Raw genomic sequence first — 14,489 nt, forward strand, 5'->3', positions numbered from 1 at the left:
AATAGCTCACTAATCGAGCGCACTTATGCCAAAGATGAACGAGGCTAAGCAATTTGCCAAAGCTATGGCATGTTAAAATGAATTGGTTGGGGAGCGCTACCTATGGATATGATAGCGGAAATAGACCGATTTTATATCACCCTTCAATTCGAATTAGCAAAAGCAATATCTCCTTGCATAATATGGATTCCAAACATTCATGATCTGGACTGGAGTGAATGTTAACTTTCATTAACAAATTTAATCAAGATATGCAATGATGACAACACTTTCATGGGTGTGAACATCCAATATTTATGAACCTCCAATAGAGTTGGCCAAAAGGACTAGCAGGCAACAACAGGAGGCTGGAGGCACATGGCATGTCACTCTAAAAGCTCACATTTCTAAATTCATGATTTTGATCCTTACCCCAGTGATATCCAGATTCCCGAAAAAAGAAACAACCAAATCAATCTAACCTGATATCCATTCATATCAGCAGCGTTCAGTCGGGCACCCTCTTGGAGTAAAAGCTCCGCAACCTGAATAGCACCTCGAACTGCACTCCAATGTAATGCTGTCTGGCCAGTATGATCCGTGGCATTCACATCTCCCCCATGCTGCCAATCAAAACAACAACAAATGATTAGTCATACTCAATTTCCATTTCCATCAACCACGCATGATCAACTACCTGTCTAGCTGAGCCAAGCTACCATACAAATTCTAAAACTAGAACCATCATCATCATCGATTTCTCTTATACAGCTCCAACAACAAAAAAGCATAAGCTCCTACAATGCAAGAGTAAACACCGACACAATCAACGCTTTCAGGGAATGCAGGACACAGCAGCGAATCGGGGAAAAAAGAGCTTCAAGAGCTCGAGCTAAAGCTTAGAAAAAAGCAAAAATAAAAAATAAAAAATCAACAACAAACCAATGAAAAAGAACCTCAATGATGTACTGAGCTGCCGCAGTGCGGTTGTTGAGAGCCGCCCACTGGAGTGCGTAGTAGCCAAGCCCATCAGGCTCCGACACGCTGCATCCCTCACGCTCCACCAGCCTCTGCAGCTTCTCTAGATCCCCGTACGCCGCGGCGGCGTACACGTCGTTGCGGAGACTCTCTTCCGGGACGTCGCTGGAAGCTGAGGGCGGCGATTGATTATGATTGGCGGATTGGACCTCCTCGACGACCTCGATCTCGGACGACATAGCTCCGCGGCTCGAAGAGTTGAGTGAAAGAGAAGAGGGGCGTGGAGATCGATAATTTGAAATTGGATTGGGATGGTTGACTTTGGAATTGCAGAATTTAGGGAAGAAAATGAGGAAATTTCTTATTATTAAATTTTAGGGTTTTTCTGGGAATATTAGAGAGAAATGAAGAGAGAGAAAGTGAGAGAGAGGGTTCGGGTCTTGGCCGACGGTGTTGACCGGAGCCCTCTGATGAGCAATGGAATCAAAGAGGCCAACACACGCGAAGACACTCAGAAAGGGATAGAATACCGAAGATATAATTTCGACAACTCGGTGGTGCCACTTCCTATTTTTATATTCTTTTCATTTTTCTTTGCATTGTTGGGGAAAATTTTATATTCCGTATTTTGCTTTCAAAATATCGTCATAACAAAACATAAATTTATATTTTAAGTTTAACTATTTATTGAATATATAGTTTATCATTTTATTTTTTAAATATTAAATTTACACTTATATACAGCATGAATTGATTTACGATTATACACTTTATTACGTATCCCATCCTCATCATGAACGAGTACCTTATAAAGGTATCTTGTCCCTAACATAGATGAAATAAATAAAAAAGGATTAGACGATTAGTAGTGTATCTAGACTACAAACTCATCCATATGAACGTATTTCTCGTATATGTTTAGGGACGAATACATTCATAAAAAACTCGTCTATATTAAAGATAAGTTCGTTTTTCATATTTTACAAAATCTATCCACTTCATTTTCTTTGGAGAATTTTTGTTTAGTATGCCTTTCTTGTTGGGTATTAATTCGTTGGTGATGATGCAAACACATGCCGTGGATATCAACAGTTAAATGCGACTACATATATTGCTGCAAGCCTGCAATGCTCGACTGTGTGGTTGGTAACCGAATTAGTCGATTATTTCAATATTACTGTTATTAGACTGATTTTATTAATTTATGTTAGATAATATTAATTGTTGTTTAGTTTATATATTCATGTTATAAGGTGATTTTGTTAGTTTAGGTTAGATAAGAATGATTTTAAAAAATATGACTATGATAATATCTTTTTTAATAATTTTATTTTAATTACTTTAAATTAGTTAGACTTTTTGTTGCATAATAAAATACCGTTAAAAAATTTATTTAATTTATGTTGACTATTTTGAAAATATCGAAATGGTTAGTAGGACTTTTTTTAGTTTTTTTTGTATTTTTTTAATTTTCAAAGAAACTAAAATTGTTACTTAGGATATTTTTATAATATTTTATTTCATATTTATATTATTTATTCCAAAAAATCATAGTTAGTTCATTAGTGGTGTTAGTATTGGGCTTTATTAGTTACTAGGGTAAAACCCGCGCTTCGCGCGGGCCAAATATTATTTCATTATAAAAATATATTGGTATTTATCCATTAATAATAATAGTTATTATTTTTAACTTAAAAAAGTTCTTGTGCATAAAAATTGAAAATATAAAAATAATTATATTAATTAAAATATAAAACACCAAAAAATACTATTTCTATACTAAATATTTTTGACACGTATATAAAAATACAATCGTTACTAATTAATCACATATCTAAATTATTTTTTAATTAACCAAAAAAGCAAATAAGTGTATAATTGTTAAAAAAATACTCATGACAAAACAATATTTATTATAAAATATGTATGCATAGCAAGAATAAAAAAATTAATCACTTATTGCATTGTAGTATATCTTCTTTCATCAAAATTTTGAATAAAATTAAAATATTTAATTTATTGTTTGTATTGATAGCAACTACTTTTAAAATTACATTCACTTATAAAATACACAATTGTTTTTAATTAAAAAAAATCAGTCACATAATTCAAATTCAACTTTGGCTAACAAATGGATAATTCTATTTTTAAAAGATAATTTTATATTATTTATTTGCAGCATTTAAAATTAGTACAATAAGAGATACCGATAACAATTTACTTAATTTATTTTTTCTAGTTGTAAATCAAGTACTTTATAAAATGTATTGCTTTTGGTATGTACATACATGGATTATTTGTAAAAGCTATATGATTTGTTGCTTAATTGAAATTGATTGAAAATTAAATTATGAAAGTAATCCATTACTTTTAGTATGTACATACATGGGTTATTTGTAGCCATCCATTCATGAAAATAAAAAATAAAAGAGATGTCCTCAACTTTTTATTATTTTTATAGGTCCAATAACATATGCTATAGGATTTTTGACAAAATTACCTAGACAACTATAAAAAAAAATGTGTTGGAATTAATTGAAATGATTTAATTTCAGATCAGCAATACTACTAATTAGTAAAATGAAGCAATAAAACTCAAAACACTTAAAGTAATAACATCAAAGAGCACAAAACTTTTCCAAAGAACCAAAAGTAAATAAACACTTCCGTGATGAAGCAAGATAAGCAAAAAAATATGTATCTAAAATCCATCACTACCAGAATGAGGAACATAAAAAACTACTTTATGTGCTAAAAAATTACTTTATTTGCTAAAAGACTGCCTGCTTTTTTATCAATGAAGAAGTTAGTTCTTGAATTTGGTCATCTTTCTTATTTGCTAAAATTTTTGTCTTTACTGTTGCTACAGCACGTTTTACTTTCTCCATTTTGTTATCATCTATCTTCTTTATAGCATAATCTACTATTGTGACATTCTATGGTTGATCTTTTTCCATCATCATATGAAGGTTATATTCTTTCACATTAATTGATATATATAACACACCCAAAATAAAAACTAATAATTACATTAAAAAAAGTATTCTGAGTTAGACGTTTGTTCATATACCCCTTATTAATTTATAAATAACTACTATATTTATTTCTACTAAATGTGTCTAGATATTAGAAAAAAAAAACATAGACTTATTTTCCTACTATTTTCCGCACCAGAAATTGATCCCACCGGATGTGAAGGAGACATCATATCCACATTATTTTCTTTTCCACTATGTTTAGTTGAAACTAAAGCACATGGTAGCTAAGATTCACTTTTCTTTTATAACTCAAAATTCATTATCGAGTCTTTTATTTGCAGATGGTCACCAGCTAAACCTTTAGATAGTGTTTGTGACTTGAGAAAGAACTACACTCCATCTAAGGAATTACAAAGGAAATCACTCAACATTTTAGAAAAAAATTTCTAGACAAAATAAGAAGAAAAGTAAACGTAATTGGCAAATTTTGCTCGATAAAAGCTACAAAAGCATGAAATTTAGTTGAAAAATTCTAAGTGAGTAACCTTTAAATATATTGTCCTCTTTGCTCTAAATTTACTAACACATCTTAGTACAAACCCACTTAACCGCAAGTTAAACAACACTAATTCAGAAACAGAATATTACTGTAGTCAAAGGTTTTAAAACCATTACATTGCATCAAAAGGTATGGTTCTTGAAGAACTGTAAATAATAAATTGCATATTTTCTCATGATTTGCTTCATGCACCGAGTCTTAAACTTAAAATAACGTGACAAAGGCAGAGGTAGCAAGTAACTTTTTCAACATGATGGTATGGTAGATCTTAATGGCCATAATTAAAGTTTTTCTTTATTAAATGATTAGACCTTATTTGAGTGTCACTAACTACTATGTACACGCAACCTACTAACTCTCAATAATGTTTTCTATAGCTGTAGTTCAAATGGAGACATGGTTGGTTTTATTCTCTTCCATTGAGAAAGCCAAGGCACAAAGCAAGCCAGATCCACACTCTTAGCATACTCAACGGCTAAAAGACTTAAGAGTTGTATAAAAGAAACTTTAAGTCACATCACAAGCCTAGACTCATGTATTATTAGAATTGATATATTATTCTATTAGTCATTGCCTTTAATTATTTATTAATGAATTTAAACAAAATAGAAGTCTGAATGCTTGAACTCGTGTATTCAATTCTTGTAGATGAAATGAATGATTGAGAAATTGAAATCAATATTATTACTTTTAGATAAACTTCATTAACAAATAGAAAATTAGAAAAATACAGAAATCAGTATTATTACGTACTAAATACAAATGCACTGAGTGCCTATTGCAGTAACTTATCACATCATGAAGTAATTCTCATTGCAAAAGTACTGAGAGGCTTTTATACTCATTTGTTGAATAGATCAACCGAAACATGCATAAATAAAGGGATCACAATTTAAAAACTTTAGCTAAGGACTTAATAGGAGTTTAAAAGACGACATACCACATATGAAATAGCCAACTACACAGCAAGGCTCCAAACTTTGTAACAAACAACATAGTACCAAATAAATTTTATGAAGAAATTCCTTGCAATTAATAATCCCAAGCCCACTTCATTGTTTTAAATAAACTCTAGCAATCGATTTATTGAAGATCAAGTTTAGGGACAGAAATACCTTAATGAAGTCAATTTCTTTAGTGTTTCTATGAAGGCACTGCATACAATTCAAAAGCAAGGACAATGGGTAAGCCAAAGCAACATCCCTCACTTTTTCTATCAACACAGTTCTTGCAAATGCAAAAATGTTTATAGCTTAATCCAATTATGTAGAACATAGAAAAGATAGAGAGAATGGTGCCTGGTGACTATAGATTCTTAAAAGGAATTGTATATTTACATGTAAAAGCATATATAAGCTATGTTTGAATCGATAGGAAGTAGGAGAATGAAATGGAATAGAACAGGATGAATTGAAGGAAACAGGGTGAAATGATACAAATATTTTTATGGAGATATAATATTTATAATTACATTTTATCATATTTCCTTCCATAATTAGAGGTAAGAAATTAAAAGCATATCCTCTATATTAAATCACAGTCATGTTCCAAATCTTCATGCATGAGTGCCTACTTCCATGATACAAATATTTGAATAAGCATGAAAATAAGATGTAGCTTTAAAGCAGTATAAAATACAGATGTAACTTTTTATTTAAACAAATTAGAGGATCACATTATATAATAGATCGGGTTTCTTTCTTCTACACTCTACTAATTCTATATTTCAAGGAGTCTCTACTACATTGTATCATATTGCAATTGTGGTTTGCAATAGCTTGTAATGGATTTCATCAAATCAATTTAACAAATTTTTATCGCAACAACCACAATTACAACCTCCTACTCCAATTTAAAACCTTTTGCCCAAATGATGAATAGCTCAAGATCAAATAATTTGAATTAACAAAAGAAATCTGATCCTCTTCTATAAAATATAAAATATATAATAATGAATTAAAAATGTGAAACTTTGAATTTAATCACACGGCCATATACCTTGGATCTTTCTTTTCGAGAGCATGGGGCGTACCACTTTGTGAGCCTCACTTTTTCATATCGATCTATGAGAAGCACAAAGAGAACCTGATTAAAACAAATTTAAAAAAAAAATCAAAAAACAAAAATTAGAAAATAAAATAGAAACAAATTTGGAACCCTTGTTGCCATCTTCATCATGAAGTAACAATATTGAAGGAGAACACTCCATTGACAAAAATGCATTCATTCCACCCAGTTGACATCACAATAGTAAAATGAAGAACATAAATAACTTCTATTTCATTTACAATTCAAAAAATGTGACTACATTAACACGTCCATTTATGATAAATAAACACAGCAGCTATAAGTCGCAGGTAAAACACCACATGTTTTCATTATGCACAGTGATCGAAACAAATTCAAACACCATCAGTATAAAATCAACATAAATAAATAAATGAAAACAAAAGCCAAGGTGAATTCATAAATCCTGCAGTAAACAAAATACCTTTATCATCATATATAGCTACATGTAACCCTATATAGAAGAAGAATATGGTGACAAATATTCAGGATAAAAACTTCTAGTATCATATAAAAACTTCTAGTATCATATATAGCCTCACCACCACTTTCATTAAACTCCCAGGCACAATTTTTTTCTTCCTTTATTTTCCCAGAACAAAACCATATTTAAAATGCAATCGTCACAAAACATTCACATAAAACAAAGAGAACCAAAGATATATACCTCTACTCACCTTCAGAAAGTGGCTTCTTCTTTGATGGATAAAGGTCTTGTCTAGTTCATTCACAACCATATTCACTGACAACAGCAAAATTTAGTGAATTTCCTAAACATGATTTTAGCTCTTAGTTACTTGCTACCACTAAAAAAAAAAGATTTAGATCACATAAATTTCCTAAACGTGTTGTGCTTTTTTAGATATATGAAAACACAGCCTTTTGGTAAAGTTTAAAGGTCAAAGAAATACTTTCTTAATTTCATTGATTTCACAGAGACACAATAATTTTGTGTGACTAATCTGACTTAAAAGTAAATTACCTCTGTAATACCGCCCAAGATAGGATATCAAAGCTCACCGTTCTCTTTACCGGTGTCGTCAACTTACTGCTAGCTGCTCCTTCACCATTCTCTTCTTTAAGTGTAGCACGCCATTCTGAAGAAATTAACACGAAAAGCCATATTCAATTTCAATTAACGTTTTCAACCAATCAAACAACAAAATAAAGTATGTCCCAGCAAGAGAACTAACCATCCTTCATTCGTAGCGCCCACCGGCGAAGAAACGGCTGTGACACCGTCCTGCGGAGGATGCAGCTCTGCGGATCCAACAACGACGGTGGACTCCATCACCGCGTCACCTCATTCCTCTTCTTTTCTCTTCGATTTAGCTTCCTTCTCTGTGACCGTCTCTGTCGTCGCCACCCTCTTCTTCTTCCGTCGTCCGTATCTTCTTCACCGTCATTTTCTTCTTCTCTGCTACGTCGACCGTCTTTCTTCACCATCATTTTCTTCTTCTTCTGTCGTCTTTTCTTTCTTCGACTGTCGTTTTTATTGTTCGTCGCCACCCTCTTTTCTGTAACTATCGGTTTCTTTATTTCCTTCTTTTCTTTCTTCACCGTTTAACTAATATATATATGAGGACAGCGGTAACAAAAAAATTTTGAATTTCAATTTGAATCAGAATCCCTCCAATTATTTTGTTCATTGATCATTGGATTTTTTATTTTTATTATTTTATTAATATTAATTTTGTTGATTTGCCACTTATCATGTAATAGAGAGTAACACTTGTCTATTATACAAAGCACCACCACTTGTCAATCAACTAACCATCTACTACTCTCCTATTATATATTAATATATTAATTATTTCATATGTTTGCAGTCGATGGTGCTTCATTCTAGACAGATATTCCCATATCATACCTTCTCTATATATTATGCTGTCGAACATCAGGGAGGCAGGATTTGAGTATGCAGTAAGGCTAAGAGATTTTTGTTTCGACAAGTTTCACCTACTGTAGGGCGAGTATACCATCACTTCTAGGATGTGACATATCATCTTGAGTTGCATACGGTCTTGTTGGTGGTTCTCAACGAGATTTTTAGACGCACCATCAAAGATCGACATGGAATTGGATGGCAGAGCTACTGGGAGCCATGCCACTGCAGCAGCTGGAGGGCAAGAAGGAGAGTTTTTTAATTACGATGATGTGGGCTAATTGTGACACGTTGTCACAGTACACCCGATGCTATATCATGATGATGATTAGCGGGTACTTGATGACGGACAAGAACAACAATCAAGTCTATATATAGTGACTTTTCCTCTTTATATACTTTCAAACATGCAGAAGATTATCCTGGGGGTCAAGTATCAACGATCCTTGTTTGGACGTATAAATCCGTTAGCATTGTAGCTTATCGGACTACTCCAAACATAGCTGGATGCCTCCTTTTGATCGTGAGCTATATATACCATAGACAGAATGAAGAGGGGTTAGGTTCCTATCACGTGCTTTAATTTTGTGCACATCCACTAGATAAACAATGAAAAGAAAGATGGGCTCGGTCCAGTCAGTGTCAGATGCTCCTGTTAATGTTGATAAGTTCTTGAAGAACACTGACAAGGAAGATAATGTGTAGTGGCCAACTAAGTGTAGACTTGGTATGACCGGTAGAGAGGTTGAGTCAGGGAGGAAGTGATGGTCAGAGCAAACACGAGACCCAGCCCTGAGTAGTTGGATTGGTGAATGTGTGAGTGTAGGTTTCGATTCTTATCGCAGGATAGTGTGCTTGCTGACCCTACAATTATGCCGCTCCCTAATGATCTTCAATTAACAGCGACACAACCTCATGATCACATATAACTCCCACCAGATGCACCCGCCCAAGGTGAAGAGGTCAGGCCAGGTAAAAGGAGGCGAGGCGGGGAGCAGGTGGGAGATAGCCGAGGGGTGCAGGTCGCAGAGAGACTAGCAGATCAGGTGCTAAAGTGCGAAGGGTAGTCAGACAGAGACGTATGATCGGAGAGTAGAGGTAGTGAGTGGACGTGGAGTCGGGAGAAGAGGCGGAGTTCAACAAGTATGAAGAGTTTAGGGATGACTTGTTCTATGACATCTTTGGCGACTCACTACCACCAGATTAACAGTTTGTCAAGTATCTCATTCATGGCATACCATATGTCGTTGAGGAGGAGGAGAGGGAGGTGGAGAGCTATATCACATTTGAGATATTACTCGCGCAGATAGTGCTATAGTCCAGAGGTTGGCAGACCGATATCTCCAGCATCGTGATGCTGTAACCGACACTTCATCAGTGGCACTATCACCACCACCTCCTTCACTTCCCCTACCACTTGGGGTCACTTAGTTGTAGGTACTAACGTATGTGTCTCCTCCTTCAATGGCAACCATTATTGGGGATCATCACAGGGCAGTATGCTACGCCACCTTCAGTGGACTATGGTTGAATAATGGATCCACAGTACTCACAGCATGCGCAGCCGCCTGGGTATCCATAGTACTATCAATATCCACTCCTTCTACTGCATCCACAGGATCTTCCACCACAGTCTTATGTGGCACATTTACCACTACAACTTCAAGGTAGCGTTTATGTATCTCTTGAGACAGAGACACAGAGACATAGACATTAAAGACATGGACACAAATTATTAGTGTCTATGTCCTGTGTTTGGTAAACATTGAACAAGACACAATAAAATTAGAAAAAGTCCATATTATCCTTATAAAAAAAATATCAGCCACCATTGCTATCACTATCATCCACCATCTCTACCATTACAGATTCATCATCACATACGATTCACCACAAATCAATCAGCAAAAATTTTAAATAATCAACAAAAATTTTTATTTTTCTGTGGAGGAAAAAGTAACTGAAGAGCAAACTCTGAAAAAAAGAAGAACCAAGGTAGAGGAAGAGGCGGCAATGGCAAACTCAAAGAGGAAGAGGGAGAGGCATCCGTGGATATCGTGAAGAGGGAGGAGAGGCGACAGCGGAAAATCTGCACGAAGAAGGAGACGTAGCGGCAGCGGCAGATCTGGACGAAAGAGGAGACACATCAGGGGAGAGAGAAAAAAAAATTAAGGTTAAGAAATTAATAAGGGGTAAAAGAGTAAATAAGTGTGTCTAATTGTTTGTGTCTCTGTGTCTCAATATTTTGGGAGTACACTGAATACATGTATTTTGTGTATGCTTGTATACTAAGGTGTCCATCAAAGATTTGTGTCTCAACAAACAAACATAGGACATGTTCTAACGTGTTCATGTCTCTGTGTCTGTGTCTTTGAAAGCAAACGCTGCCCAAAGGCCTACCTGCTAAATTCAACCGCTTACATGTGACACAGCTGGTCGTTTACATCATCTACCTCTCCTTCTCCTCCATAGTCATTATTATGTATTAAAAATGTATATTATGAAAGCAATTATATATAAAATGGTAAATTACCTACAAATTATATATTTTGATAAATAAAAGAATTAAACTATTTATTAAAAAATAATTAATTTTTTATGGGATTAATAGTCAAATTAGTTCTTAAAAAATTGCTCTTTTTCAAATTTGTCTTTGAAATATTTTATCAATCAAATTGGTCATGCAAAGATTATAAATTAATCATTTCGTCCTTCAGTCACTCAATTAACAGTTTTCATGAACGATTAATGATATAGAATATTAACTCACATCATATGTAACATCTAGTATGTTTAATTAGATATTGAACAAATATATTTATGAAAATTTATCAATTTAGTGTCGTTAGGTTATATTAGGAATATGATTTATATAATTGAAAAAAACATACTAAACTAATAGATTTTCATAAACATATTTATTTAGTATTCAATTAGATATGTTAGGTATCATATATGCTATCAGTTAATATTTTATATCATTAATTATTGACAGAACTATTAATTGATTAATAAAAATACAAAAATTATTAATTTATAATTTTTGAAGGACTAATTTGATTGATAAAATATTTTAGAGATAAATTTTAAAAATAATTTATTTTTTAAAAATTAATTTAACCATTAACCATTTTTTTACGATTTAACACACATTTTAAATATAAAGTATTCGAAATACAATTAATTTACCAAACAAATTACATCTCGAATATATTTAAGATCAATTTATTAAAATTCTTTTTATATTCCAAATGCAGATATATTTATATTTATTTTATATATACTACATCTAAAATATGCTTCATGATTTATATTGATAAATATCCCAGAAATTACGGATATTTTTTTATATGTTATAAAAAATTCGCAATTTTTTATTTGATTTTTAATGTGAAACAAACACAATTTATTATCTTAAGAAAAATTGAAAAACAACAAAAAAACTAATCAATACCATACCCATGGGATTTACCATAACCGACCGAACCTCTTCCTTCTTTCCAGTCTTCCACTCTCTTTAGTCTCTTGTTTCTCTTGTTCTCTTCTTCTGCTCATTGCTCTCCTTGGAATCGTTTTCTCTCTTTCCCAGTTCTCGTTTTTAGGGTTTCAATCACCACTTTTGTGCAATGGAGGACCTATCATCTTCTCCTCCTCCCGGCTCCGTCCACATCACTCTTCTGCTATCCTCTACGGTTCAAGCCATGGCACGGCATACTGTTCTTGCAGCGGCAAAATCTTTCCTCTGCCTTCTCATCTTGGTATCTTCATAAAAATCCTCTTTCAATTTTTGTTTCTGAGAATATTATTAGTTCTAAAGTGTTCTTCAATTATCGTTAATAGCTTAGGTAATTGGTGTTCCTAATTTTTTTTTAATTTTAATTCTTGTTCTCTATATGCTCATATTGTTTCAGGCTATATAATTTTGTATATGGTTGGTTTTCAATTCTAACTTTTGTTCCTTTAATCATTGTTATTTAGCAGAATTTAGGGTTTTTGATTTCCTAAAGCCTTACCGGTAAGTCTTTTGGGCCAAAGCTAATAGGCAGCTCATAATGTTAAATTTTATGGTGAACATCTCTTTTCTGTGTGTGACAGTGCGTAAAGGATTGAACTTGGTTCTAGGTTAGTACTCAGAAGATTGCAGGAGAACTCTTCTTTGTCATTGTTCTTGTTTGGGGGTGTACTTTATTTGTCACCAGGGATGTTGCTTTATTTGTTTATAGTGCAAAATTTGTCTCTAGTTGAGTTCTAAAGAATAGTGGCTTAGTCTTTATTTTTCTATATTATGTCATTGTTTTTGCTCAGTCTTTTCGGACATCATTTACTGCAAATTCACAAGCCTTAATTATGGTTTTCATCTTTGAAGTTTTAACCTATCATTCAAGGGAAGCCTAGGACATTGTGTTAATGTGGGTTCTCTTGCAGATTGTGTCTGCATATGTTGCATGCTTGGTTTTGAAGTTTCTTTCTTAAATTTTGTGTTGTATATTCTGATCTTAAATCTTACATACGAAATTTATAATTTCTTTTGATTTATTCACTGCTATGTCTGATCGTTCCCTATTCACTGCTATGTCTGATCCTTTTTAAATAACAAGGGTCTGTATTGCTGTTGCAAACAGTATTGTGGAGCTTAGTTTGTTTCATTGATGTTTGCTTTAGAAGCTAAGTGCAATTTGTTGTATTGCAATCATAATTCCCATATCATATAATTTGATTCCATGCTATGATTTTTGTGGTCTGTCATAAGCTTAAGTAAACTAGGACCATCAATATAGTAGCACAATCTTTCATATTCTTATGTCTTTATTTTTGTTTGAAATCCAGACTGGATCTCTGGTGGCTGACATCAATAATTCAGTGACAATGGATCGAAGGTGAGAATAAATTTACACTCATTCTGGAGAGTATGTTCTGATTTTATGAAATGGTAAGTTTTGCAGCGCTGACTTGTGTTTGTTCTTTTTAGATTACCTATTGATGAACTCTGTAAGGGAAATGATACTTATCTTAAAAGCAAGGATGGTGATTCAGATGAAGATGAGGAAGAGGAAGATGATGATGATGATGCAAATGAACAGGATGACGAGGGAGGAGATGAGGACTACTCAGGTGAAGAAGGTGATGAAGAGGCTGATCCTGAGGATGATCCGGAGGCTAATGGTGCAGGAGGAAGTGAGGGCGAGGAAGACGATGATGATGGTAATGAGGATGATGACGACGACGATGGGGAAGATGGTGATGAGGAAGAGGATGAAGAGGAGGATGAGGAAGAAGAGGAAGATGATGAGGTTCCACAGCCTCCTACTAAGAAAAGGAAGTGAAAGTATAGTAATGGGTAACGGGTACAGTGTTCTCATTCACTCCTTTGTAATGCCCTAGTGAGTCTTAGTCCTTAGGACAGAAGGTTTGTTTTCAAGTGGATCTATAGTATAAATATGCTATTATTGTTACTGGTGTTAGTTTTTGGTAATGTGATTATTGCTATTTGGTATGTGTCATAGTTAAACTGTAGTAATTTCTTCTAAGAAAAATAATTATAGGCATGGGCTTTGTTTTCAGTGCGTGATTTTAGCATACAGACGACGAAAATGTTTGGGAAACAAGAATTTTCAGCCTCAAAATCTTTAATTTTAACTTTGTTGTCATGGGAGAGAAGGAAAAGATAGCATGTTGGTGAGAGTGAAGGAGAAGGGAACGGTTGAGGGAAGGAGGATAGATTTAGGGAATTCACAAAATATTAAAGGTAAAAATAAATAAAAAATTTGTGTACAACAAAATTTGTCTCAACTTCCTGAAGAGACACAATACACATCTATTGTGTGCAATCATGTGTCACTGTGTCTTTCAAAAAATTGTGTTTCTCTAACCAAATGCTAGATGTGTGTCACCGTGTTTTTGTATTAGATGGACTACTCACTAACCAAACACGGTCTAAATCTACATCAAAATGAAAAGTTGAAGCTTTTTTACTTGTTTGTTTGTTTTGTTTTAATTTTAAGATTTTTTAGTTACACTCTTGGAAATGCTATTGAGCTAAATG

At 33.6% G+C, this 14,489-nt stretch overlaps 2 protein-coding genes and 1 long non-coding RNA gene across 3 annotated transcripts in view; 1 reads left to right on the forward strand and 2 right to left on the reverse strand.

Annotated features, from left to right (window-relative positions):
* The window catches only part of LOC107461519 (protein S-acyltransferase 24), a 5,758-nt gene extending 4,231 nt beyond the window's left edge, over positions 1-1,527 (reverse strand). The window contains exons 1-2 of the mRNA XM_052251535.1: positions 936-1,527; positions 462-602 (exon numbers count right to left, since the gene is read on the reverse strand). Coding sequence (XP_052107495.1) covers positions 462-602; positions 936-1,196 — 402 coding nt within the window. The 5' untranslated portion in view covers positions 1,197-1,527. The remainder of the gene's footprint in view (positions 1-461; positions 603-935) is intronic.
* A 4,608-nt stretch (positions 1,528-6,135) lies between these two features.
* LOC107461512 (uncharacterized) lies at positions 6,136-8,716 on the reverse strand. The gene is made up of 4 exons (XR_008006722.1): positions 7,755-8,716; positions 7,544-7,658; positions 7,229-7,303; positions 6,136-6,579 (listed from the first exon to the last, which is right to left on the reverse strand). It is a non-coding gene; the product is annotated as an uncharacterized LOC107461512 (long non-coding RNA).
* A 3,173-nt stretch (positions 8,717-11,889) lies between these two features.
* Positions 11,890-14,007, forward strand: LOC107461495 (phosphopantothenoylcysteine decarboxylase subunit VHS3). Its single transcript, XM_016080011.3, has 3 exons — positions 11,890-12,204; positions 13,274-13,323; positions 13,416-14,007. The coding sequence occupies exons 1-3, from the start codon at positions 12,073-12,075 to the stop codon at positions 13,768-13,770; spliced, it is 537 nt and encodes a 178-aa protein (XP_015935497.1). The 5' UTR covers positions 11,890-12,072; the 3' UTR covers positions 13,771-14,007.
* The last annotated feature ends 482 nt before the right edge of the window (positions 14,008-14,489 follow it).

This window comes from Arachis duranensis, chromosome 1 (genome assembly GCF_000817695.3).
Source record: "Arachis duranensis cultivar V14167 chromosome 1, aradu.V14167.gnm2.J7QH, whole genome shotgun sequence".
Taxonomy (NCBI): Eukaryota; Viridiplantae; Streptophyta; class Magnoliopsida; order Fabales; family Fabaceae; genus Arachis; species Arachis duranensis.

Excerpts from the sequence above, each read along its gene's own strand:
- LOC107461495 (XM_016080011.3), top strand. The coding sequence starts at position 12,073 with ATGGAGGACCTATCATCTTCTCCTCCTCCCGGCTCCGTCCACATCACT. Across the intron at positions 12,205-13,273 it reads TCCTCTGCCTTCTCATCTTG|ACTGGATCTCTGGTGGCTGA; the intron begins GTATCTTCATAA and ends TTTGAAATCCAG. Across the intron at positions 13,324-13,415 it reads TCAGTGACAATGGATCGAAG|ATTACCTATTGATGAACTCT; the intron begins GTGAGAATAAAT and ends TGTTCTTTTTAG.